This window comes from Capra hircus, chromosome 5 (genome assembly GCF_001704415.2).
Source record: "Capra hircus breed San Clemente chromosome 5, ASM170441v1, whole genome shotgun sequence".
NCBI lineage: Eukaryota > Metazoa > Chordata > Mammalia > Artiodactyla > Bovidae > Capra > Capra hircus.
In genome coordinates, this window is record NC_030812.1 from 84,839,208 (window position 1) to 84,864,131 (window position 24,924).

At 36.5% G+C, this 24,924-nt stretch overlaps 1 protein-coding gene across 4 annotated transcripts in view; it reads left to right on the plus strand.

Annotated features, from left to right (window-relative positions):
- Positions 1 to 24,924, plus strand: part of SOX5 (SRY-box 5) — a 1,143,898-nt gene that overhangs the window by 795,927 nt on the left and 323,047 nt on the right. For all 4 annotated transcript variants that reach the window (XM_018048397.1, XM_005680750.3, XM_018048396.1 and 1 more), the window contains one exon: positions 7,895 to 8,105. In XM_018048397.1, the coding sequence (XP_017903886.1) occupies positions 7,895 to 8,105 (211 nt within the window). The remainder of the gene's footprint in view (positions 1 to 7,894; positions 8,106 to 24,924) is intronic.

Here is a 24,924-nt window from a genome sequence, read left to right on the forward strand (position 1 = left end):
CTGGAAGTCCTTGGCTATTGTATGGAATATAATATTATTAACCATGCTGCACATTACTTCCCAGTATTTATTTTATAACTGGAATTATGTGCCTTTTGGACACTCTCATCCATTTCAACCAAAAAATATAGTTTTTCAGATATTTTTCAAAGTGTTGTTTTGCTGTTTCCTGGTGATATCTATAAGAATAGTTCATTGCTAGAAGAAGAACATGATTATGTCAAAATTTGTTTAGCACCAAAGAGTTTTCTCTATAGATCTGTAGTTCATTTTATGTTATGTCTATGCAATGCCAAAATTAATGAACTTGTGTTAATGGGAATCTAATTAAAATTAGTCCAAATCTTCTGTACTGTTTATTCTAAGTTCAAAACTTCATTGAATTAGAAGGAAAGGTAGAGGTAGCCACACATTTCGTAAAGATAGATACAGAAGCATAAACTACTGAGCATCATTATTTTGATTAGCCATTTAGAGCTCAAATTTATGTGTTTGCTTTATATAACTTTAAATCTTCAGGTTTAGTTTTTTTGGAGTATGACATAAACCTTATATTTTGGTGTGTAGAGCTTTATAACCCTGTAAATAGTTGGATTAATTCATTTCAAGATGTGTACATCATTTCTTTAAGAGTTGAATGTATTGGGGTGAAAGCTTCTCTTCATAATTATTAAGAAGTGTATCTCGTGCAACCATATCATTGATAGATACAGACATAGGTAAAAGCTTGTGGCCTTTTTCTTTTTTTTTGCTTGTGTGTTTTTTAGAGTGAGGTAGTATTAGCATGGTCATTGAAAGTTAGGGCTCTGAAAGCCAAGAAGATCAAGCTGATTATACTTTATATTTTAATAGTCCTATGACCTCAGTCTCTGTGCCTCAATTTCTCCAGCTCTAGAGTACAAACTATAGTTAGAATTGCCATGAGAATTAACTGAGTTAATGCATATACATCGTTTTAAACTGTGCTGGACACAAAGTAAATATTGTGTAAATATTGTCTGTCATTCTTAGTGATTATAATATCATAGACTGACTACTAAATGTCATGTTTTTACTATCCATTACAGATTTAATTTCAGTTTATAGGGCTAAAAAATAAGTATGATGATGTGTTTCTTGAGGCCATAGAAAAGAATGAAATATTCTGTTAATAAAAGGAAGATACACATCTGTTTGGGCTTCCCTTGTGGCTCAGCGGTAGAGAATCCACCTGCCAATGCAAAAGACTGGGGTTCAATGCCTGTGTTATGAAAATCCCCTGGAGAAGGAAATGGCAACTCATTCCAGTCTTCTTGCCTGGGAAATCCCATGAACAGAGGAGCCTGGTGGCTACAGTCTATGGTGTTGCAAAGAGTTTAGCAACTAAACAACAACGACGTATCTGGTTGAGTTGCCTATTATCTTTTTTTTTTTTTTTTTTTCAAATGGGTTAATTCTTCTTAATCACCAAACTACATAAAATAAAATTTGAATGTTAAGATTGAAATATACTTTTCGTAAAAGGGTGTTCATAGCAAAAGACTATCTAAGGAATTAATAAGAATTGATTTTTGAAAAGATATTTTGATGAGAGTATACACATGGATATATTAGGTACTTTATGTCCTGGTTGCAAGGGTAACAGAAAGCAAGATTAAGTAAAGCTTGTTCAAGAATAACAAAGATTCTTAACCTCAATCAAAAAGTTTAGAACACTATTTTATCATTCGAATATAGAAGTTACACATCACATTTCTGAGAGCTCCTGCAAAATACTGAAGCTTTGTGCACAAAATTTAATTAAATATATATTGCTGGCTTAGACCACTAATGCATTTGTTAGCAGACTCTTTGGATGTTCACTTCCCAGGAAAGTGAAGGGAAATGTGCAGTCATTACTTTAGGGATGGTAAATCCAGTCCCGGGGAAGAAACTGGAAACCATAGGACTTCCTTGACTGAAAACTGTGCCAGTACTCCATACACAGGCCATTCACCATGCAAATGAACAATGGAGCCCCGCACTGAAACATCTGTTAACTACATGAAACTGTTAAAAGGGATTAACAGTGCCAGAGGCTGAAATGTAATCAGACAGGTGAAATAGCAATAAGATAAATATTCCTACATGAAATAGCAATAATGCTAAATAATTAACTTATTTTTATATGGCTGTGGTAACTGAGGTTAGAATCCTTATGAAATACGTTAAACTCTTTAAAATAAATCCTTCCTCTTTGCAAAGTGTAGAGAATTAGAGACGTGCAAAATGGGATATGATTTTATTTTACTTTAGTTTGAAAATTTTTCTCATATTTTAATAGGCTTCATTGCATACAGTTTGGGTGCCATTCTCTGTACTGATGATTCTGCAGAACGATGTGTGTAGTTTTCAATTATGGAATGTGAAGCTCAGATGCCAAATTCTTGTTTGTAAAGTTTATCATCATATAATATAAAAGCAGAGTATAAAATATGCATGTTTGAAATGAAGCTAAAATTGGAGTGTTTCTGCTTTTGACCCTGGAAATAAGTGAGAAGAGAGATTTTGGAAAATAAATACAGCAGTTTTGCTATATTCCAATTTGGACGTTAAACTGAGCTGATGTTTATTATGGGTCATTCATAAAACCATTCCTTAGTTTACTGAATGAATATGTGGTTGCCCTTTTCAAAGGTATCTGTATATGTATGTTTAAGTATTTGTATTTGTGTGTCATTTTTAAGTAAATAATTACAAAAGTGTACCTTCACTTAGCCTGCAGGGTCTTGTAATTATTATACTATGTGTATTGATTTCCAAATTCAAGTATATTATAAGCTAAGATTCATCTATCAATGTATTTTATAGAATATTTAATTAAGGAATAGTAATTGTAAGGGGCATGTTCTGTTTGTAGGAAATGGAAAGCATTTGGGGTTTAGAATCATAATTTTGAAAATTCTTTTAACACACATTTTTTACTTATGCTTCTTCCACATTGCCTCTATGTCACCCAACAAACTGATGTTTGTACCATAGCTAATGTCCTTGTACTCACTAATGCATGCATGCTCAGTTGCTAAGTCGTGTTCAAGTCTTTGTGACCCCATGGACTATAGCCAGTCAGGCTCCTCTGTCCATGGGATTCTCCAGGCAAGAATATTGGAGTGGGTTGCCATTTTCTTCTCCAGGGGTTTTTCCCAACTCAGGGATTGAACCTGTATCTCCTGTATCTCTTGCATTGGCAGATGGGTTCTTTACCACTGAGGCATGTGAGAAGCCCATACCCACTAATATCCTTTGACAAAAATTATACAAACAGATTACGATTATATTTGTGCTGATATCTCTATTTTTAATATATTAAAAAAACAGAGTATTATTTGGCCTTGGAATACGGAATGAAGCAGGGCAAAGGCTAATAGAGTTTTGCCAAGAGAAGGCACTGGTCATAGCAAACACCGTCTTCCAAAAACACAAGAGAAGATTCTACACATGAACATCACCAGATGGTCAACACCGAAATCAGATTGATTATATTCTTTGCAGCCAAAGATGGAGAAGCTCTATAGAGTTAGCAAAAACAAGACCGAGAGCTGACTGTGGCTCAGATCATGAACTCCTTATTGCCAAATTCAGACTTAAATTGAAGAAAGTGGGGAAAACCGCTAGATCATTCAGGTATGACCTAAATCAAATCCCTTATGATTATACACTGGAAGTGAGAAATAGATTTAAGGGCCTAGATCTGATAGACAGAGTGCCTGATGAACTATGGATGGAGGTTTGTGACATTGTACAGGAGGCAGGGATCAAGATCATCCCCATGGAAAAGAAATGCAAAAAAGCAAAATGGCTGTCTGGGGAGGCCTTACAAATAGCTGTGAAAAGAAGAGAAGTGAAAAGCAAAGGAGAAAAGAAAAGATAAAAGCATCTGAATGCAGCGTTCCAAAGAATAGCAAGGAGAGATAAAGCCTTCCTCAACGATCAATGCAAAGAAATAGAGGAAAACAACAGAATGGGAAAGACTAGAGATCTCTTCAAGAAAATTAAAGATACCAAGGGAACACTTCATGCAAAGATGGGCTCAATAAAGGACAGAAATGGTATGGACCTAACAGAAGCAGAAGATATTGAGAAGAGGTAGCAAGAATACACAGAAGAACTATACCAAAAAGATCTTCACGACCCAGATAATCATGATGGTGTGATCACTCACCTAGAGCCAGACATCCTAGAATGTGAAGTCAAGTGGGCCTTAGAAAGCATCACTACGAACAAAGCTAGTGGAGGTGATGGAATTCCAGTTGAGCTGTTTCAAATTCTGAAGGATGATGCTGTGAAAGTGCTGCACTCAATATGCCAGCAAATTTGGAAAACTCACCAGTGACCACAGGACTGGAAAAGGTCAGTGTTCATTCCAGTTCCAAAGAAAGGCAATGCCAAATAATGCTCAAACTAACACAATTGCACTCATTTCACATGCTAGTAAAGTAATGCTCAAAATTGTCCAAGCGAGGTTTCAGCAATACATGAATCATGAACTTCCAGATGTTCAAGCTGGTTTAGAAAAGGCAGAGGAACCTTTAGAAAAGGCAGAGATCAGATTGCCAACATCCACTGGATCATGGAAAAAGCAAGAGAGTTCCAGAAAAACATCGATTTCTGCTTTATTGACTATGCCAAAGCCTTTGACTATGTGGATCACAATAAACTGTGGAAAATTCTGAAAGAGATGGGAATACCAGACCATCTGACCTGCCTTGAGAAACCTATATGCAGGTCAGGAACAACAGTTAGAACTGGACATGGAACGACTGTTTTCAAATAGGAAAAGGAAGTATGTCAAGGCTGTATATTGTCACCCTGCTCATTTAACTTATATGCAGAGTACATCATGAGAAACGCTGGGCTGGAAGAAGCGCAAGCTGGAATCAAGATTGCTGGGAGAAATATCAATAACCTCAGATATGCAGATGACACCACCCTTATGGCAGAAAGTGAAGAGGAACTAAAGAGCCTCTTGATGAAAGTGAAAGAGGAGAGTGAAAAAGTTGGCTTAAAGCTCAACATTCAGAAAACGAAGATCATGGCATCTGGGCCATCACTTAATGGGAAATAGATGGGGAAATAGTGGAAACAGTGTCAGACTTTATTTTTGGGGGCTCCAAAATCACTGTAGACGGAGATTACAGCCATGAAATTACAAGACGCTTATTCCTTGGAAGGACAGTTATGACCACCCTAGATAGCATATTCAAAAGCAGAGACATTACTCTGCCAACAAAAGTCTGTCTAGTCAAGGCTATGGTTTTTCCAGTGGTCATGTATGGATGTGAAAATTGGACTGTGAAGAAAGCTGAGCACTGAAGAATTGATGGTTTTGAACTATGGTGTTGGAGAAGACTCTTGAGAGTCCCTTGGACTGCAAGGAGATCCAACCAGTCCATCCTAAAGGTGATCTGTCCTGGGTGTTCATTGGAAGGAATGTTGCTAAAACTGAAACTCCAACACTTTGGCCACCTCATGCGAAGAGTTGACTCATTGGAAAAGGCCCTGGTGCTGGGAGGGATTGGAGGCAGGACGAACGAGAAGGGGACGACAGAGGATGAGACGGCTGGATGGCTCACCGACTCGATGGACGTGAGTCTGAGTGAACTCCGGGAGTTAGTGATGGAGAGGGAGGCCTTGCATGCTGCGATTCATGGGGTCACAAAGTTGGACACAACTGAGTAACTGAACTGAACTTAACTGAGAGTATTATTGAGTACTTTTAGTATGTTTTAATCTAGTCAAAAATATTATCATTCATTTTTAAAGATTAAACATGAAATCCGTGTAATTTGTCATTTTTCTGATTTCCACAGATCCTTACTAACATGTTTTAAAATGAAGGATGAGCATGTAAACATGGGTATAAGCTATTTTCTTGAAAATTAAATATAGTCACAATCTCATATATTTTAATGGAAAATTTTAATGGTGTAGAATTAGAAAATAAATCTAGAGAGAGATCAATATACTCAAAGATGTTAGGATGTGACTTATTTTTAAGAAAAGCTCTCTTTTAAGGGAAGGCAAAAGATTATGGGCTTCCCTGGTAGCTCAGCTGGTAAAGAATCTGCCTGTAGTACTGGAGATGATGGTTCACTTCCTATGTCAGGATGATCTCCTGCAGAAGGGATGGGCTACCCATTCCAGTGTTCTTGGGCTTTCCTGGTGGCTGGATGTTACAGAATCCACCTACAATGTGGGAGACCTGGGTTCAATTCCTGGGTTGGAAATATCCCCTGGAGGAGGGCATGGCAACCCACTTCAGTGGGTTCTTGCCTGGAGAGTCCCCATGGACAGAGGAACCTGGCAGTCTACAGTCCATGGGGTCACAAAGAGTTGGACTTGACTTGAGTGACAGCACAAAAGATTATGAAAGTAAGAGATTATACAAAGAAAACCTTTAAGAAAATAACTTTTTCTTTGTCATTTCAATATTATTTCTCTTGAAAATGTTTAAAAAAATTAATATAATGCTGCTTATATGAAATATAAGGGCTTCCATGGGGGCTCAGTGGTAAAGAATCTGCCTCACAACGCAGGAGATGCAGATTTGATCCCTGGGTTCAAAAGATCCCCTGGAGAGGGAAATGGCCTGCCTCTCCAGTGTTTTTGCCTGGGAAATCACATGGACAGAAGAGCCTGGCTGACTAGAGTCCGCAGAGACACAAAAGACTCAGACACGACTTAGTGACTAGACAACAACAACGTACGAAATATGCGCCCCTCCCTGCCCCGAGTTACATAGATTGCCAAAGTTCTACTAGATGTTATGGGGGAAAGAATGTCTAAAGGAACACCAAATTATGTTTACCTTTTAGAATTCTTGAATAGATTCTTTTCACACATATAACACAATCATGAAGAGGCAAAGTCTGTAAGAAACTTTATTTTGTAGGGCAGATGAGGCTTAATGTGCAGAATAGCAAAGAGTATCATCAGAACCAGTAGTTTAGGTAAGGCATGGAATTGGAAAGATCTTCTGCAGAAGCAGAAATGAAATTGCAGTATTCCTCTCTGATGTCAGAATCTCCTGTGTGTCTGATGCCTTCTTAAAAGCATGAGAGGGAGGTGGAGAACCAAATGAGGACCCTGCTTTATTTAGGAGTACCATTAAAAAGAAAGCTGATATATGGAATTTATTTGTTTAAACATTATAATATCATGAGAAGGTTTATTACAGGTGACCACCTCATTGGATGTTCATAGGAAAAGCTAAGACTTTCAAACGAAAGCTATATGTATATATATATATATGAAATGAATATAGGCTTTGCAGAAGGCTTCATTGCTATTGTAACTCATTCTTGGGGAAAGAATCTTCTTATTTTTCCCTCTCCTATGAATCGATCTTTGTCTCACTCTAGTGTGAGCCTGTAATGTTGATGTATTCTTTTCTGAAATTTCTTTATCCCTTTTGCTCCTGCACAGTGGTGTTTCACTTTTTAATGTTGCAACTGAATAAGCCATGGTGAAAGTTGCTCAGTCATGTCTAACTCTTTGCAACTGTGTGGTCCATGGAATTCTCCAGGCCAGAATACTGGAGTGGGTAGCCTTTCTCTCTTCCAGGGGATCTTTACAACCCAGGGATTGAACCCAGGTCTCCCGCATTGCAGGTGGATTCTTTAACAGCTGAGTCACAAGGAAACCCAAGAATACTGGAGTGGGTAGCCTATCCCTTCTCCAGAGGATCTTCCCAACCCAGGAATTGAACTGGGGTCTCCTGCATTTCAGGAGAATATTTTTACCAACTGAGCTATCAGAGAAGTCCTGAATAAGCCGTGTAACCAATTAAAATTCAAAAACTTATTGAATTTTAAGCAAATGTATACATGTGTATATATATATATATATATTTTTTTTTCTTTGCTTTCTCTTTCAGGAAGTTGATGGCAATAAAGTTATGTCTTCATTTGCCCCACACAACTCATCTACCTCACCTCAGAAGGCAGAAGAAGGTGGGCGACAGAGTGGCGAGTCCTTGTCTAGTACAACCCTGGGAACTCCTGAAAGGCGCAAAGGCAGCTTAGCTGATGTTGTTGACACCTTGAAACAGAGGAAAATGGAAGAGCTCATCAAAAATGAGCCAGAAGGTAAAGGACTGCAGCCAAAACAGATTTGTTGCCAATCTCCTAATCTTAATGGTTTGATTTTAATTCCCAGTTCCCTTCTCTGACACACTCTCAGTGTTAGGTTGAAAGAGCGAGAAATGTAATGCTATGAAGATGAATATTCTTTTTTTAGAAATGTAAGTGCGTTTACCCCAATTTTATAAATCATTAATTCTTGTGTGATGTCTTCTTTTTTTCCACACTTGAGTAAGTTATGGTTGAGTACAACTTAAAGATTCAGGAATAGAATGTGGCAGCGGAGCCCAGGATAGTCACCGCCTACTTGCCAGATATCTGCAGTCTAGTTGGTTCATTTCTAATCTGGCCCCTGCCCAAGCCTGCCCTGCCCACTGCCCCACCCCCACTCCACCACCCCTGCCCAAGGGCATTTTACAACTTTGTTACATTTTATATCCTTTATACATTAACACCTCTTAGGCTATATAGACAGGTCTATTTTTTTGTATAATCCAAAATTGATGTGCTTGAATATAGTGTGTATTTGAAAAGTAATGATTCTCTAACTCTCTTAACTGTGTTGACGTTTCCATTTTTTAACTTCCAAGATGCCTTTCTTTTAAGATTTAATGCACTAAATCTCTTGAATAGTTACAGATAGTATCCTGCAGGTGATATGCTCATGGAGTAACCTTAAAATTAAAGCAAACAAACTGATAAAGCAACTGATGCTTAACTGACAGCCATCTTTTATGCTGCAGATATTCACTAACTTCTGTTTAAATCTGTGTCCATCCTAAGCATGGATGCCATGTTGCACACAAGAACATGCCTCCTATGTCAGAGTCAGATGGAAAATTAAAACAAACAAACATAAAACAGTGATATAAAAAGCCATACTTCACACCAAAAATATACTGCATTTATACTATTTAACACTGAGTTGGGCTCATTTCTAGTCTGTTGTTAGGACACTGGTAAATTATATCTGGCACAAAATGTATGTTAACCAGTATTGGGAGTCATGTGGTAATTAAATATTTCTGGGTTTCTACCAGATGCATAGCTGGTACATGGATTTTAGTTAAAATTTATGTGATTCACATGATCTTACAGTTGGAAGGAATTTTAGAGATAATCTAGTCAGCCAAAGACTTTTTGGCTCTAATCTGCATGGAGATAAAAATGGGGCTTTGAGGAAGACCTAGACAACCTTTCTTCTTTTAATGTGCTGAAGTTTTTTCTGATATTGAAAATAATATTTTCTTGCTATACAATTGTTTTACAAAACAATAAAATTAAAAGGAAGAAAATAAAAATGACCCCAAATAATTGCTTTCTGATATAACATCTTTATGATGTTTTTGTCTTTATTTTTATATATGGTGTTCATTTTGCATGATTAACTTTCTGCATTCAAAATTATTTCTCATCTTCTATGTTAAGATATAGTGTGATTAATTGAAGTCCAGAGTTCATTCAAATTTCTTTCATTGTCACTGTGTGCTTTTCTGTTCCAGGATGTTACCAAATAAACATTTAGCTGTTTAGTTGTTAAGTCTCCTTGGGGTCCTTTTAGCTGCAGCAGTTTCTCAGCCTGTTCTTGTTTGTGATGACCTTGAAAATTTTGAGGAATGCTCTTCAGATAGATTGTAGAATGCCCCTCTGTTAGAATTTCTCTGGTGATTTTCTCTCAGTGAAACTGGGATTGTGGGTTTGGGTTGAAAGACCACAGAAACCAAGCACTGTTTGCGTCACATCACAAGAGTACATCCCTACTATGTGACTTATAAATGTTGATGTTGACCTTGATCACCTGGCTGATGAAGGGTTTGTCAGGTTTCTCCTCTGTTAAATCTCCCCGCTCCCTTTCTGCACCATACTGTTTAGAAGGAAGATGCTGTGTACAATCCGTATTTACAAAGTGGAGAGCCTTGATCCCCATCCTTTACAGTGGATCATCTAGAAATTTATTTGGAATTATTCTTTATGGGCAATTTATCTCTTCTCTGCCATTTATTACTTTATTCAGTATCTTATATCCGTATCGACTCATGGATGTTTATTTTATGCTTTGAGTTATAATGCAAAATTTCGTTAGGTTATTCCAGTTTTGTTCATTGCGGGGGTGGGGGGTGGTTCTTTCATGTCGCTTTGACATACCACTGTGATTTTGCCTTTTTTTTTTTTTTGAGCATTTTTTACTTTTTGGCACTGTAAGATTGTGCAGATTCATCTTGCATATTTCCTATTTATCTTGAAAGCCCTAAGAAGCCCTGGTTTTTTTCTCTAAGAAGCCCTGGTTCCTTTTACTGGAGAATGTTGTTAGAAAGCAGGAGCTGGATATGAAGTGTGCTCTTTGCTACTCAAGCGTCATTTCTTCTAGGGCCTTGGCCTCAGTGTTTCATGTGAGCTTCCTTCCAAGTGGGTGTGCAGACTCTCAGTTTCAAAGTATATGGCAGACTGAAGCCAAATGAATAATTCCTAACAGGAAATAGGGCAAGTGACCATGCTTCCCAGTTTGCTTAGCAGGATACATTCAGAGGTATTGGGAATGAGGAGAAAATTATAGATAACACAGTCAAAGGAACAGAGATAGAGCATCCAAGGCAGAAAGAGGTAACACAAGGAAATATCGTTATTGCATGTGGACATGAGAGTGTTTTCATTACTGTATTTTCTACAGCTTTTCTTTTTTTTTAACTTTTCTCCCTAAAATATATTAAAAGCTTAGCTCAAGACTGACCTGTTATTGAGTAATATGAAGACATGAGAAAATACAGAGATAGTCTTTATGGAAGAATGGAGTATAACTTGAACATGCCAAGCATCTTAAAGCCTGATTCCAGAAAGATAGTGTTTGTATAAATACAAAACCACTAAGATGGCTCTATGATTATGTACACACGCTCCCTAGACATGCTTAGAGTATGCGGAAATGTAAATAGACTTACTTGTATTTATTTACTTACTTACAATGGGCATATAATTGATTGACAATGCGGTAGTTTCTGGTGTACAGCAAATTGATTCAGTTGTACATATTTATACGTATATATTCTTTCCATATTCCTTTTCCATTATGACCTATCATAGGATAGGTCTCACAGTAAGACTTTGTTGTTATCTGTTTTATATATAGTAGTTTGTATCTGCTAATCCCAAACATCTAATTACCTCTCCCCGTCCTTTCTTCGTTGATAAATTTGTCTTCTATATCTGTGAGTCTGTTTCTCTTTTGTAAATAAGTTTGTGTCATATTTTATATTTCACATATAAGTGACATTATATAGTGTTTGTTGTTCTCTTTCTGACTGACTTCACTTAGTGTGATAATCTCTAGGTCCATACATGTTGCTGCAAATGGCATTATTTCATTCTTGCTTATAGCTGAGTAATATTACATTATGTGTGTGTGTGTATATATATATACACACACACACCCCATCTTCTTTATCCATTCTTTAAATGTCTATTAGTGTACATTTAGGTTGCCTCCATCTCTCAGCTATCTTAAATAGTGATGCTGTAAATATTGGGGTGCATGTATTATTTTTTAATTAGAGTTTTCTCCTGATATTTGCTTAGGAATGGGATTGCTGAATCATATGACAACTCTGTTTTTAGTTTTTTGAGGAACTTCCAGACTGTTTTCTGTAGTGGCTAAAGCAACTTACATACCCACCAGTAGTACAGGAGGATTCTTTTTTCTCCACACCCTCTCTAGAATTAGTTATTGGTAGACTTTGTACTGATGGCCATTCTGATGGGTGTGAAGTGGTACCTCATTGTGGTTTTGATTTGCATTTATCTAATAATTAGTGATTTTGAGCTTCTTTTCATGTGCCTGTTGGGAATCTGTATCTTTGGAGAAATTAGATTCACTTTTATTGATAACTAAATTTGCTCTTGCATAAATGGTTAAACTCTAACTGTTAGGAGATACATCAAGGAGAAATTTATGTATGTATTATGTAAAGTGGTCATCTTAATCACCAAGAAAAAATGACAGGGCAGAAATTTGTACCATAGAAAAGGAATATAATGTTAAAGGAAATGTCTTTCATCTTTTTTTAACTGCAAAGAAAGAAAAATGGAGAAACATATCTACGGAGATGTATAATAGACTTTACAGCAAGTAGAAAGTTATATTCTAAATACTCTGATTCTTACAGTTTCTATTTTTAAATAGGGAACTGATGATTGAGCGTGTCATAGGGTGACTGTTGGGGTCATTATTCAAACTGGTTAAAAACTCCATTAATTAAAGGGTATATTTAAATAAGAGAATGGACACCAGAAGCTGACATCATCCAAGGATCTGGACAGTGACACTGCATACAGTGTCTACACCGTGTGGTAGTAACTACAAGTGATCTGTAGTTCTGGGATGCAAGAAAAGGAATAACATACAGGAAAACATTTAATGACAAACTACAAAACATTGTTACAGTTCTGTGATTAGTGCAGTAATATGGGGATGAGGAGAGTGGAGAGCAGGTGAATGGAACTACTTTACAAATATCTGCCACGGAAAAATCTTTTCTTCCCTCAAGCTGTTTTTTTCCCATTGTTTTTCAAAGGCCATTAAAATGAACAGCAGGTTGTGATGAAAATTTCATTAAGCCCCAGCTAAATCATTATGAGGAGGCCATATTCATGCCTTTGCTTCCTCTCATTGAGGGGAGAATGCAGATTTCAATAGAAAGTCTGTTTTATTTCCAACCTTATCCCTGCCAACAGCCAACTAGCAGAAATTCAGAAGTTACAAGAGAATGGTGTATCATGCAAAAGGAGGCTACCGAGGTAAAATGGTTAGAAAGAAACTTCTATTTGCTTATGAGTTGAATAAAAAATGGCTCTTTTATCCTAGATAGCTTATCTTTTCAAGCAGTTAGTTAAAATATTTTAAATGATATAAACAGATGTACATATACTGATATATTTGTGTTTATATCTTTTTCTTTCATCAGAATTTTTGCTTGTCTTTAATTGAAAAGTTCTGGTGCTAGAGTCTCATTTACACAGTGAGACTTCAATTGATGTGGACCTGCCAAAATTCACCATAAATTTTCAGTTCAAAATGTCTGATCTATGTAATATATATTATGTAATATAATATATTGGTATTTTGTATTTGGTAGCAGCTATGCTTTATCAGTTGGTTTTTTAACCATCAGACTAAGGGGTTAAGAGTGACAGTGGATTGTTAATATCATATTATGTGATACATCATTCTTATATCTAGGCATTGAGTATATGATATGTATTTGGGGGAAAATGATTGTATTAAGTGCATATCTTTATATGAAATGGGTTTCCTGGTGATTTGCATGGTAAAGAATCTGCCTGCTCTGCAAGAGACCCAGGTTCAGTCCCTGGGTTGGGAAGATCCCCTGGAGATGGGAATGGCCACCCACTCCAGTATTCTTGCCTGGAGAAATCCATGGTCTGAAGAGCCTGGTGGGCTAGAGTCCATGGGGTCACAAAGAAATCAGACACGACTGAGTGATTTTTCACTTATATGAAATACTTTATTCAATCTTTACATAAACCTCATAACCAGGGCTACTATGAGAATCTATTTCCATTTCTGGAAATGCCATACATATAATTGAAATATTCTGACTCTTCTTATTTCCATTTTCAGATGAGGAAACTAGTGATTAAATATGTCACAGGGTGACTATCAGGGTCATCATTCAAACTGAAGTCAACCTTAAATTAAAATTAATTCCCTAAATCATTACTTTTACTGTTTTTTTCTAATTAGGAATTTTGCCAGTAATAATGTTACACTTTAACATTTGTGTCCTTAGAACAATTGAATAAAAAGTAGTATTCAGTAATTTTCAGCTAAAGTGATTTCTGATTCCTCAATGATGATCAAATTTCCTTAAAGTTTCAATTGAAAATAGCTCAGCTTAAACTGTTTGAATTTAAATGTTATAGAAGAAAATGCCTTGGAAGATAATCTTAAGAAAAACCTGTTTTAGAAAAATGTCTGGGAGCAAATTAGTTTGGCATGTTACAATTTCAGAATTAGAATGAAATGAAGACATATTTTAGCCCTCTCCGAGAGAGAGATCTGAGGTAGAGATGTACTTGAAATCATACAGCAAGTTAGTGTTAAAGCCAGAATAAGAACCCAATACACATCCCACAGGTCCAAGTGCCTTTTTTCCAGTTCACTTATATCATACATTCTGGTATTCTTAACTCTCTTTGTCTTTATTTATTTTTTTAGAAATAATGTCATCACTTCATCTTTGTTTTAAAGAACATATCACTGATAATTAAATTTGAACAAATCTAAGACAACTAGATATCTTAATTCAGCTAATAAAACCATCTACCTGTGTATACCCATCTACCTGTGTTCTCAAGGTTCAGGTAGCTATGAGTGATCTATAAATATGTATCAGCATAAATTTATGGGTCAGATCCAGAATTTAATTTTCATTCAGACTTTAGACTCATTAACAGTACAGGTCAAAATAATTTTTACCTTGACATGAACTTTATATATCTCATTTAAAATATAATACCTTTAGATATAATATTATAACAGGCTTCATATTTTTACTTTTCTATATTAATGTCTATGTTACCTCCTATGTCTTTTGGGAATGGCTTTTTCAGCTTATTTACATGTCTTCCTGTTTGAAACACAACAAAAATCTTTTCTTGATTCCTAGTCCCTCTATCTATAATTCTGTGTAATTCTTTTCCTCATTTCTCCAAGTCCAAGTTGCTAGAAAGAGTTATTTACATTCATTACAGTAACTTTAAAATCTTTTTTAAGAACTGTTACATGCTTCCCTCCATTTTTACAGTAACACAACTATATTTTGACTATTTATTTGTCAAATTTCTGCCCTGATATTAAACTCCATAAGAGTGAGTATAGTGCACATTAAATATTTAAAATATTTGTTGAAAGGACATTTATACTACTTCAACATTGCCCCATTGCTGTCTTGGGAAAAGTAAAGAAAGACCTTAATAAATATACATCTCATTTAATCCTCAGAAACTCTGAAGCTGGTATTATTTCTTAGCTTAATAATAAAAAATCAAGACCTAATCACTTGATCATATTCTTGTAAGAAGGAGGAACTAGAATTAGAATGAGCCTCTTTTCCTTTGCAAAACTACTTGGTATTGAACATAAGACCATATATAATCTGACTCCACCCTTTTATCTCCTTAACGTTACTTCTTACCACTCTCTAAGGTACATGTTATCATATTGTCTTATTAAAGAAATTGCCTGCAATTCTCTCAGCACTCTCCTATTTTAATACTACTCTGCCTCTTCATATGATGTTTCCCCTGCCTAAAATATTCCATCTTAGGTACCTAATGAATATATATTCACCTTTTAAGACTTACCACCTTCTCTAAACACCTTTGTTAGAATTTGGCTTAGTCTACACTGCTAACACTAATTCATCTCTTGTTAGTTCTGAGCACACTACCATCATTATTTATTTACCTTCTATCTTCCACAAGTATGTGAATGTTGAGATGAAGAGTTCTTGGTTTGATTATCTGTGTCTCTCTACTTCCTAATAATGAGCTTGGTACATATAGGTGATTGTGTTACCCATGAATGACATAAACACACTAATTGATATTTTATAGCCAACTTTCCCCTAAAAATTGAATGGATTTCATTTACTGTCGTCTTTCTTCATGTCCGACTCAGTTAACCTCTGTGTTTATCACATATATTTGTCCTCTCCATTCTTCCTGTCTTTATTGAATCTTTGAGATCATTATTTTCAATTCTTTCTGTGATTTACAGCTTATTGTCCCAGATAACGAAACTAGATATTATAAGATCCAGGATACAAACTAAAATACACACCTAACAAAAACTTTATATGCTTTATAGTCTCCATAATCTGATCCCCTGGAGAAGGGCATGGTTAACCACTTCAGTATTCTTGCCTAGAGAATTCCATGGACAAAGGAGCCTGGTAGGCTAGAGTCCATGGAGTTGCAAAGAGTTGGACACAACTGAGTATGTCACAAAGAGTTGGATACACTTCCACTTTTCACTTCTTTTCAATATTGCTAATATATTGGCGTTATCTATGAATCTGTGGCCCCAGATTATAATTTCCCCCACTGCTATAGGCAAAGTCAAAAGTGAGTTGAATTGATCTATGTGTAATTTTCCAGAGTTCAAAGCTGCAAATGCTTAAATGTTTCTTTAATAATGTTCCATCGTAATAGAGACCAGCACTCCTTTCTAGGGTAGAGCTGGATTGCAGAGAAAGTTACTATTTCTTATGTTGGGTTCAAAACGCGAGCAGTTTACAGTTGAATATTGTCACTCCAACACCCCAATCCTGCCCCCGCATGGTTCGTCTCAGGAGGCCTATAGTCAAAGAAAAGTTAATTAATTCAACACCTTCCCTTTTCCCTTCAGTCTTTCAAGGACTCTAACATATAATATTCTCTCAAGGGCAGAGTTTCCAAACTCAGGATTCACAAGTTCCTTCAGAGGGCTATAAATCCTAGAAATTGTACCCCAATGGTGAAAATATGTGTTGCTTCATTTTTGAAGCCTAGTTCAGAGTTCTTAGCTGACTTTCAAATTAGTTCATGATGAAAAAGAGGAACTACACTGTGAGTCAATGTTGGTTCTGCCACTGATTGCTATGTGTAAGACGTAACTTAACACAGTTTAGTCCCTGATCAGTTTTGAAGCAATCACCTACAAGTATTTAGGAGTATTTCGGAATGTCATTGTATCGATTTGGCCACATTTGGGGGAATGCAGGTTTTAATTTTAAATAAGGATTTCTTTGCATGAAACAGATCATCTATGTTATAGTTCATATTATAAAAGACATTCTGTTTACTTGCTTTTAGGTTGCTATAGTAATTGTGTTAATGTAATGGATATCTGTTGGCAATGCTAACTGCACTACTTCCATCACAGGGTGTTGAAGGAAACAAATGAGGTAATGCACCTGAAAGTACTTTATAAATGATAACCAACTTGGAATTGTACCAGTGATTGTCATTATCACAACTTGACTGGTTAGAAACTTTGCTAATTTAGGTGTACCAGAAACATTACCTAGCTCCAATGATGCTCTCCCAGGATATTTATGACTTCTGAAAAGTTCTGACTCAGACCTGCAAAATTCTGAAAATTTAGGATATGTAATCCACAATGAAAACAACAAGCCCAACATTCAGAAAATCCTGGGATAGCAAATTGCTTTGAAGTTTATTTATATATATTTTCCTAAATCAAATGTGTTTAGCCAAGTTTGTACCTGAAGAATTACTTTTCAAAAAGAAAGAAGATTTCTCTATATGGATGAAACTGCAAAGTGTGACCAACATGAGACTAGGAAAAGCAATTTAACATTGGATTTGTGGGTTTCTTTTTTTTTAATTTATTTATTTTAGTTGGAGGCTAATTACTTTACAATATTGTAGTGGTTTTTGCCATACATTGATATGAATTAGTTATGGGTTTACATGTGTTCCCCATCCTGAACCCCCCTCCCACCTCCCTCCCTATCCCATCCCTCTGGGTCATCCCTGTTCACCAGCCCTGAGCACCCTGTCTAATGCATTGAACCTGGACTGGCGATCTGTTTCATATATGATATTATACATGTTTCAGTGCTGTTCTCTCAAATCATCCCACCCTTGCCCTCTCCCACAGAGTCCAAAAGACTGTTTTATATATCTGTGTCTCTTTTGCTGTCTCGCATACAGGGTTATCGTTACCATCTTTCTAAATTCCATATATATGCGTTAGTATACTGTATAGGTGTTTTTCTTTCTGGCTTACTTCACTCTGTATAATAGGCTGCAGTTTCATCCACCTCATTAGAACCAATTCAAATGTGTTCTTTTTAATGGCTGAGTAATATTCCATTGTGTATATGTACAACAGCTTTCTTACCCATTCATCTGCTGATGGACATCTAGGTTGTTTCCATGTCCTGGCTATTATAAACAGTGCTGCGATGAACATTGGGGTACACATGTCTGTTTCAATTCTGGTTTCCTCAGTGTGTATGCCCAGCAGTGGGATTGCTAGGTCATATGGCAGTTCTATTTCCAGTTTTTTAAGGAATCTCCACACTGTTCTCCATAGTGGCTGTACTAGTTTGCATTCCCACCAACAGTGTAAGAGGGTTCCCTTTTCTCCACGCCCTCTCCAGCGTTTATTGTTTGTAGACATTTGGATAACAGCCATTCTGACTGGTGTGAAATGGTACCTCATTGTGGTCTTGATTTGCATTTCTCTGATAATGAGTGATGTTGAGCATCTTTTCATGTGTTTGTTAGCCATCTGTATGTCTTCTTTGGAGAACTGTCTATTTAGTTCTTTGGCCCATTTTTTGATTGGGTCATTTATTTTTCTGGAATTGAGCTTCAGGAGTTGCTTGTATATTTTTGAGATTAATTCTTTGTCAGTTGCTTCGTTTGTTATTATTTTCTCCCATTCTGAAGGCTGTCTTTTCACTTTGCTTATAGTTTCCTTCGTTGTACAAAAGCTTTTCATTTTAATTAGGTCCCATTTGTTTATTTTTGCTTTTATTTTCAATATTCTGGGAGGTGGGTCATAGAGGATCCTGCTGTGATTTATGTCAGAGAGTGTTTTGCCTATGTTCTCCTCTAGGAGTTTTATAGTTTCTGGTCTTACATTTAGATCTTTAATCCATTTTGAGTTTATTTTTGTGTATGGTGTTAGAAAGTGTTCTAGTTTCATTCTTTTACAAGTGGTTGACCAGTTTTCCCAGCACCACTTGTTAAAGAGATTGTCTTTTCTCCATTGTATATTCTTGCCTCCTTTGTCAAAGATAAGGTGTCCATAGGTGCGTGGATTTATCTCTGGGCTTTCTATTTTGTTCCATTGATCTATATTTCTGTCTTTGTGCCAGTACCATACTGTCTTATTCTTATTTGTATAATAAATGTGAATGTATACTGAAGAAAAATATAATTGAGGGTCTCCTTTGCCCCAAATTTCATAATTTTCTAAGATTTTAGCTTTCTCTTATTTGTTCTTCCTTTTGTCCCCTATTTTGATTTCTTCTTTTCATTTCTTCTGTGTGTACATGTGGGTATGTGTGTAGTCCTCCTTTCAGATCCCACATATGCTTGGTTTTATTTAGCATCTGTCTCTGTCAGTGTTCTTCCTTCTTAGAGTATAACGCCCACACCTCCAAAATTGTTACACCATGATGAGTGTACCCCTTGTGTGTAAGATACTGCTTTTTTGTGAAGTTTTGTTTCTGTTAGAACTAGACTTTATCCTTTTTTATAGAATTGGGACCTTTTCTAAAAAAAATTATTTATTTTTAATTTAAGGAAAATTGCTTTACAGTATTGCATTCGTTTCTACCAGACATCAACATGAATCGGCCTTAGGTTTACCCATGTCCCCTCCCACTTGAACACCCCTCCTTCAGAAAAATCTTTGCCACATTTTTATATTATAAGACCTTAAAGTCACAACCTATTTACGAAGTCAGTCAGTGTTACTTTACATGAAGCAGTTCATTGCTTTTAGCACAGACTTCACAAAAAAGTTAGTTCTCTTTTTGTAAGAACTAATAAAATAATACTGGAAAAGAAATCGCAACCCAGTCCAGTATTCTTTCTTGGAGAATTCCATGGATAGGGGAGCCTGGTGGGCCCTAGTCCATGGAATTGCAATGAGTTGGATGCGACTGGGCAACTAATATACACACAGTAAAATAATGTAATGAGTTTGAAAAAGTATATATTGTGACAGATCTCAGGCCTTCACCGTCAGAGTCATCTACAGACCAGAGCCCATCACTGGGTGAAGAAAATATTGGGAGTTTTATTGTCATTAATTTTCTGTGTGTGTGTGTGTCTCCCTCTTTCTTTGTTTCTCTCCAGCAGATACAGCAGGGAATTTTGCTCTATTAATTAGAAAAACTTCAGTGGATATCACTCTGACAACATGCAGTCAATATACTACATATTCTTAGTGGCAAATACGAAAAAGCTTCCACTTAACTACCCGTGTACCACTTCAAAGATTGGATTGGACACATTTTTAAGTTTGTAACTAGATGGTAACTCATAACCATCTAGTTACAAACTTTAAAAAGTGCATAAATTGTTGGTCATGAATTACACTCTTTTAACACTGAAAAATATGTGTGAATATTATTTTGTTATATATCTTTTGATATTTGTTTGTGTCACATCTATTGAAAATAATTCAATTTAGTGCCTTGTACCTTCTATGGTACTTTACGTGTGCTTCCCACCCCCACCCCAATAATTTTGTTAATGGACTTTTAATTTCTATTACAAATATGTTGACATATAGACCCATTAGATTCTCGAAATGGATATAAAGCTTTTTTTTTGGATAGAAAGCTTTTTTTGCATGTTTTAAGACGTATTTTAGGGGTCCTAAAGTGGATGTTATAAGCAGTGTGTTTTCATCTGTGCTGTGCGGCAGCATCAGATGGAATTATTCTGTGGAAAAGACAGGCCCCTAGAGCGTGATATTTGGCCTTGTGAACATCCCTATAGGCATTGAATGTTTGATGTTTGAGTTTACATTACAAATCACAATGTCCGCTCTTTCATTTTAAATGTCTGTTGTTGAGCAGCCCTTTAGAATTTAAATTGAACCATATCATATGAACAGACAAGTTGAACTGAACTTCAAAATTACCCCCTAATTTTACCAACTTTTTAATTATTATTTTTATAGGGAAATCATGGCAATTGGCTTTTCTATATTCAAAATGCCAAAGCATTCCATTAAATTAAGCATATTGCAGTCCACTTTGAAATTCAGTCTTGTTTTAAAACCACATTTGATGAGGTAGGAAAAATAAAAAGTGAAGAATCAGGGGAAAAGCCTAAAGATACTTTAATTGGCAGAGGTTTGAGTTGCTTTTGTTTAGTTACTTACTGTCCTTTGACAAAGTACAAGTTGAAGAGGCTTTGTAAGTGCTGTTCCACTGAAGGACAAACAAGGGTACTTTTCAGTTGAGCCCTTTTAAGTTTTGTTCCTCACGCTCCCGCTGCTGTTGGAGGCTACTCCTAATGCATTGTGGCTCCGTGTTCATCTGCAGTCTGTCACTGGAAAATGTCTCTTCTCGTTGAGCGTGCTGGAGTCTAACCTCCAGGCTCCCTTTTGAAAGGCATCACTGTATGGAAATAGACACTCGTAAAATGATGATAAAGAAAGAGTTTGTTTTTTAAAGGTCAGGACAAGAAGACACCCTCAAATGTTGTAGAGCCTATTTCTTCCGGAGTAAGTGCTTTAACTTTAGCACAGAGTACGCTGAGTTTGAAGCCTTGTGATTTTTCCACACTGGAGTGAAACTTATTCAAGCTCATCTTCTTTTCAAGTGGTATCCATCACAGTGGTTTATCTTGATGTTGATTTCGTTAAGTGTTATAGAAAATTAATTTATATTTTCTCCAAAGATATTCTGACTTGGATTGTAAAAGCTCAAGGATCGCCTTTGGGAGTGTTCTTTAGGGCAAGAAATCCCTGAGCCGAGATCACAGTTGTCTGTACAAGAAACACACTCATCCAGGAAAGCTTCGATTTTTCTTCTTAACTAGAATGTGTACTTTTGTTAATAAAATGTTCTATGTTCTTAATGTTCACCTTCTGTGAGCAATCAAGGCAGCCTTCTCTTCTCAAATCCTCTGTTTGTGTGTTTCATGAGAAGAGTTCTACTTGATTCCTGCTCATACATGAGTTTATCTACCAACAGGACTTTGTCAGTCACTGCAAACATGTCTTTACCCAAATGTTTCTAATATTTCAAAAGCCTTTCAGATAAATGAAGTACCCCTGTTTCCCTTGTCCACACATATAACCCTCTCAGTTCCAGAGCTGGAGTTTTAATGCATGGAGCACTTGAAAAAGACCCATTGACCCAGGTTGAACATGGACATTAGCGAACAGTGCCAGCCCTTCTCATTGCTCTAGTCTCCGTAGCTTTTGGAGATGTCACTTATTCAAGAGTCAAGAGCCAGCCACCTGTTTCATCAGCCTCTTCCCCCTCGCATTAGAGGTTCAGGCCCTTGCTGAATTGTAACGCTCTAATCTGGGGAACACATACAGCATTTTTCTGAAGCTGATTTGTCAGGCTCAGCTAGCTGGAAGATTCTGTGTGTTTGCGTAAGTGTATGTTTTTCAGTTACCCTTGAGGCACTTGTCACGACCGTGCATATTAAAATTAATCAGACCTTCTCGGCCCGAGTGTCTGTGTGTTTAACACAAAGAAGTGGATATCAAGCAAATACTCTAATTAAATGGGTCTGCTTGGTTTTGTTCTAGTGGATCCTGGGTCTTTTTCCTTTAATAGGAGTTGCTTATGTGGAAGGCACGGACAGCACTAGAGTCGGTGGAGAGCTCACTCAGAGTTTCCTTTGCCACCTGCTCCCACAGTTCTGAGACCTCAAGGACTCCCAGCGTGCCCTCCTTAGCCACCCTTAGTGTGGCGGAGAAATATGTCCAAGATCATGAGGGAGCAGCGAGGCTAGGACAGAACAGGCTGAGCATATGACCTGACATTTGGGTTGATTAAGATAGGCTGTCTCACATGCTGATAAACTTTGGACACCAGATTGTGCTCTGTGCGCCCACTCTTGGATGATGGAGTTCGACTCTGAGAGCAAGGTCTTGTGGAGAATTCTGAACTAATGCCTTTTCTTTATATCCTGAATTTGAAAGTTAACTTTTATTCGTGTATCTCTTCAGGTCATCTACATATATAGAAGCTATTTTATGAGACAATAAGTAATAAATATAAGTGTATATATTAGCATATATTGTGTGTATGTGTATATATATATATATATGTATATATGTGTGTATATACATATGTATATATATATAAAATTTCACTTTTACTCTATTTTTTGGCTTTAGCTTACTTTGATTTATGTTAGACTTTTCTCTTTGCTTTTGGGAAGACTGTCATGGGCAGGACATTTTCAAACAAACTTTGACAGAGAGTAAGCTGAAAACACTGAAAATGTCTCAGGTTCCCAAAGCAGTAGCTTTCTTGTTTGCATATTTAATGTCATAAATGAGGTAAGCTTTTAACAACCAGAAAGCTTATGGATTTTAGTTCCAATCCATCCATGGACTGGACTTTTTTTCATATTTTAGAAAATAGAAACAAAATTTTCTGCAGAATGTTTCACATTTGAATTTATATATATATACTCTTTATATAAAGAATAAAGCGTAGATCCAACACTGAAAACAATTTAAAAAATAATGAAAAATCTCTTCAGTGTTAGAAAGTTTGGAGTTACAACTTAGCAGATCTCCAAATAACCATGGCAAGTTATCTGGTAAAAGATTACTCTGGCAGGACATGGTCCATAAAATTGATTTGTTCCTTCCCAAATTGAAAGGGTTGGACAGTTCTAAAAAAATGAACCATTGTTTGACAACTTTTCTTCCTTTCCTCCAATTGTGTCTAAGAGGTAAAAAGATCGACCCATTAACCTGTATGCTCTCTTTTCTGTGTGGGCATGCAACTCACGTGTGGAGCTCTGTATCGACAGTGCCAAGCAACTGTGTGATACATGACAGCATCATACAAACCCTTCCTCTGCTCACGTAGGTTGCTACTTGTTATTTATTAGCACAATGTGGACTGTTCAGTGTGGGTGTATATGAAATGGAAAGAAAAATAAAGGCCCTGAACAAGTAAATACATCTTTCATCATTCCTTTTGTTTGGTGTGTTTACTGTGTGCTATTCTTGGTCCATAGAAGTTGTTTGACAGTTCTTCAAAAGGGTGAGGAACCTTTTCTTGAACTTTCGTTTTGTCTGTAGAAAAGTTTTCTATCTGCCATTCTCTTTTCTTTGCAACCTATCTATAAAAAATTTAAAAAAAAGACTTTTATTGCTATTAGTATGACAAGTATAGGTGATTATGAAACGTGATAGGCAGTTTTATCTGATTTGTTTGAAATGGACAGTTAAGAGACTAGAAGTCTAAGACAGTTTTCATTTTTAAACTTTAATTAGACATAGAGAGTGCTATATTCTACAAATCAGCTTTTTACTGAAATATTGAGCCTTGATTTCATTTGTGATTGAGTTCTCTCCTCCCTCCATATTAATGTAATATCAATGCCATGCTCATTGCCTTGTATAATTACTGAAGAGATCAGTAGCTGGGAGAGCATGTCATAATGGAGCATGTCTGTTTATTATAACAGGACAGTGCTCCTAAGGTGATATTTTGTTTGTAATAGGTTAGAATTGCTTTGTTGTTTCAAGATGTTAAATCTGTTTCTTAGGCCTTTTTTTTTTTTTTTTTCTGAGGAGTTAGGCTTTGTAGAAATTGTGTGAACAGTTCATACACCATCATGTGACATTAGTCAAGTGGAAGTCTTGGGAACAGAAAGCAGTAAAAATGAACAAAACGCACCCTTTGCAATTTAGAGTCTTGTTTCCTTTCTCTGTCTTTTCTTTTTTTTTTTTTCCTTTTCCCAACCATAATGTTTTTGCATCAGTCTTGCTCTGGCACTCTTAGTATTTTTCATCTCTGTCAAGATACCATGGTTAAGGGATGAAAAGCACCTAAACAGGGAGGTATCAGGTTTGAGAGCAATTCCCTGAAAATAGGAGGGTGGGTTCTCAGCCTTCCCGTACAGGACCACACTCCAGACTTCCCAGAGAAGTCACGTCCAGCAGCAAAGTTAAACGGATCAGAAGTAGGCACCAGCTTGCGTTTTACCTTCCCGACGCTTTAGTGTAGCTCTGCGTGTCCCATGCTGCCGGAGCACAGCCACCTTGCTGGTGTGCTTAGTTTTTCCTCCT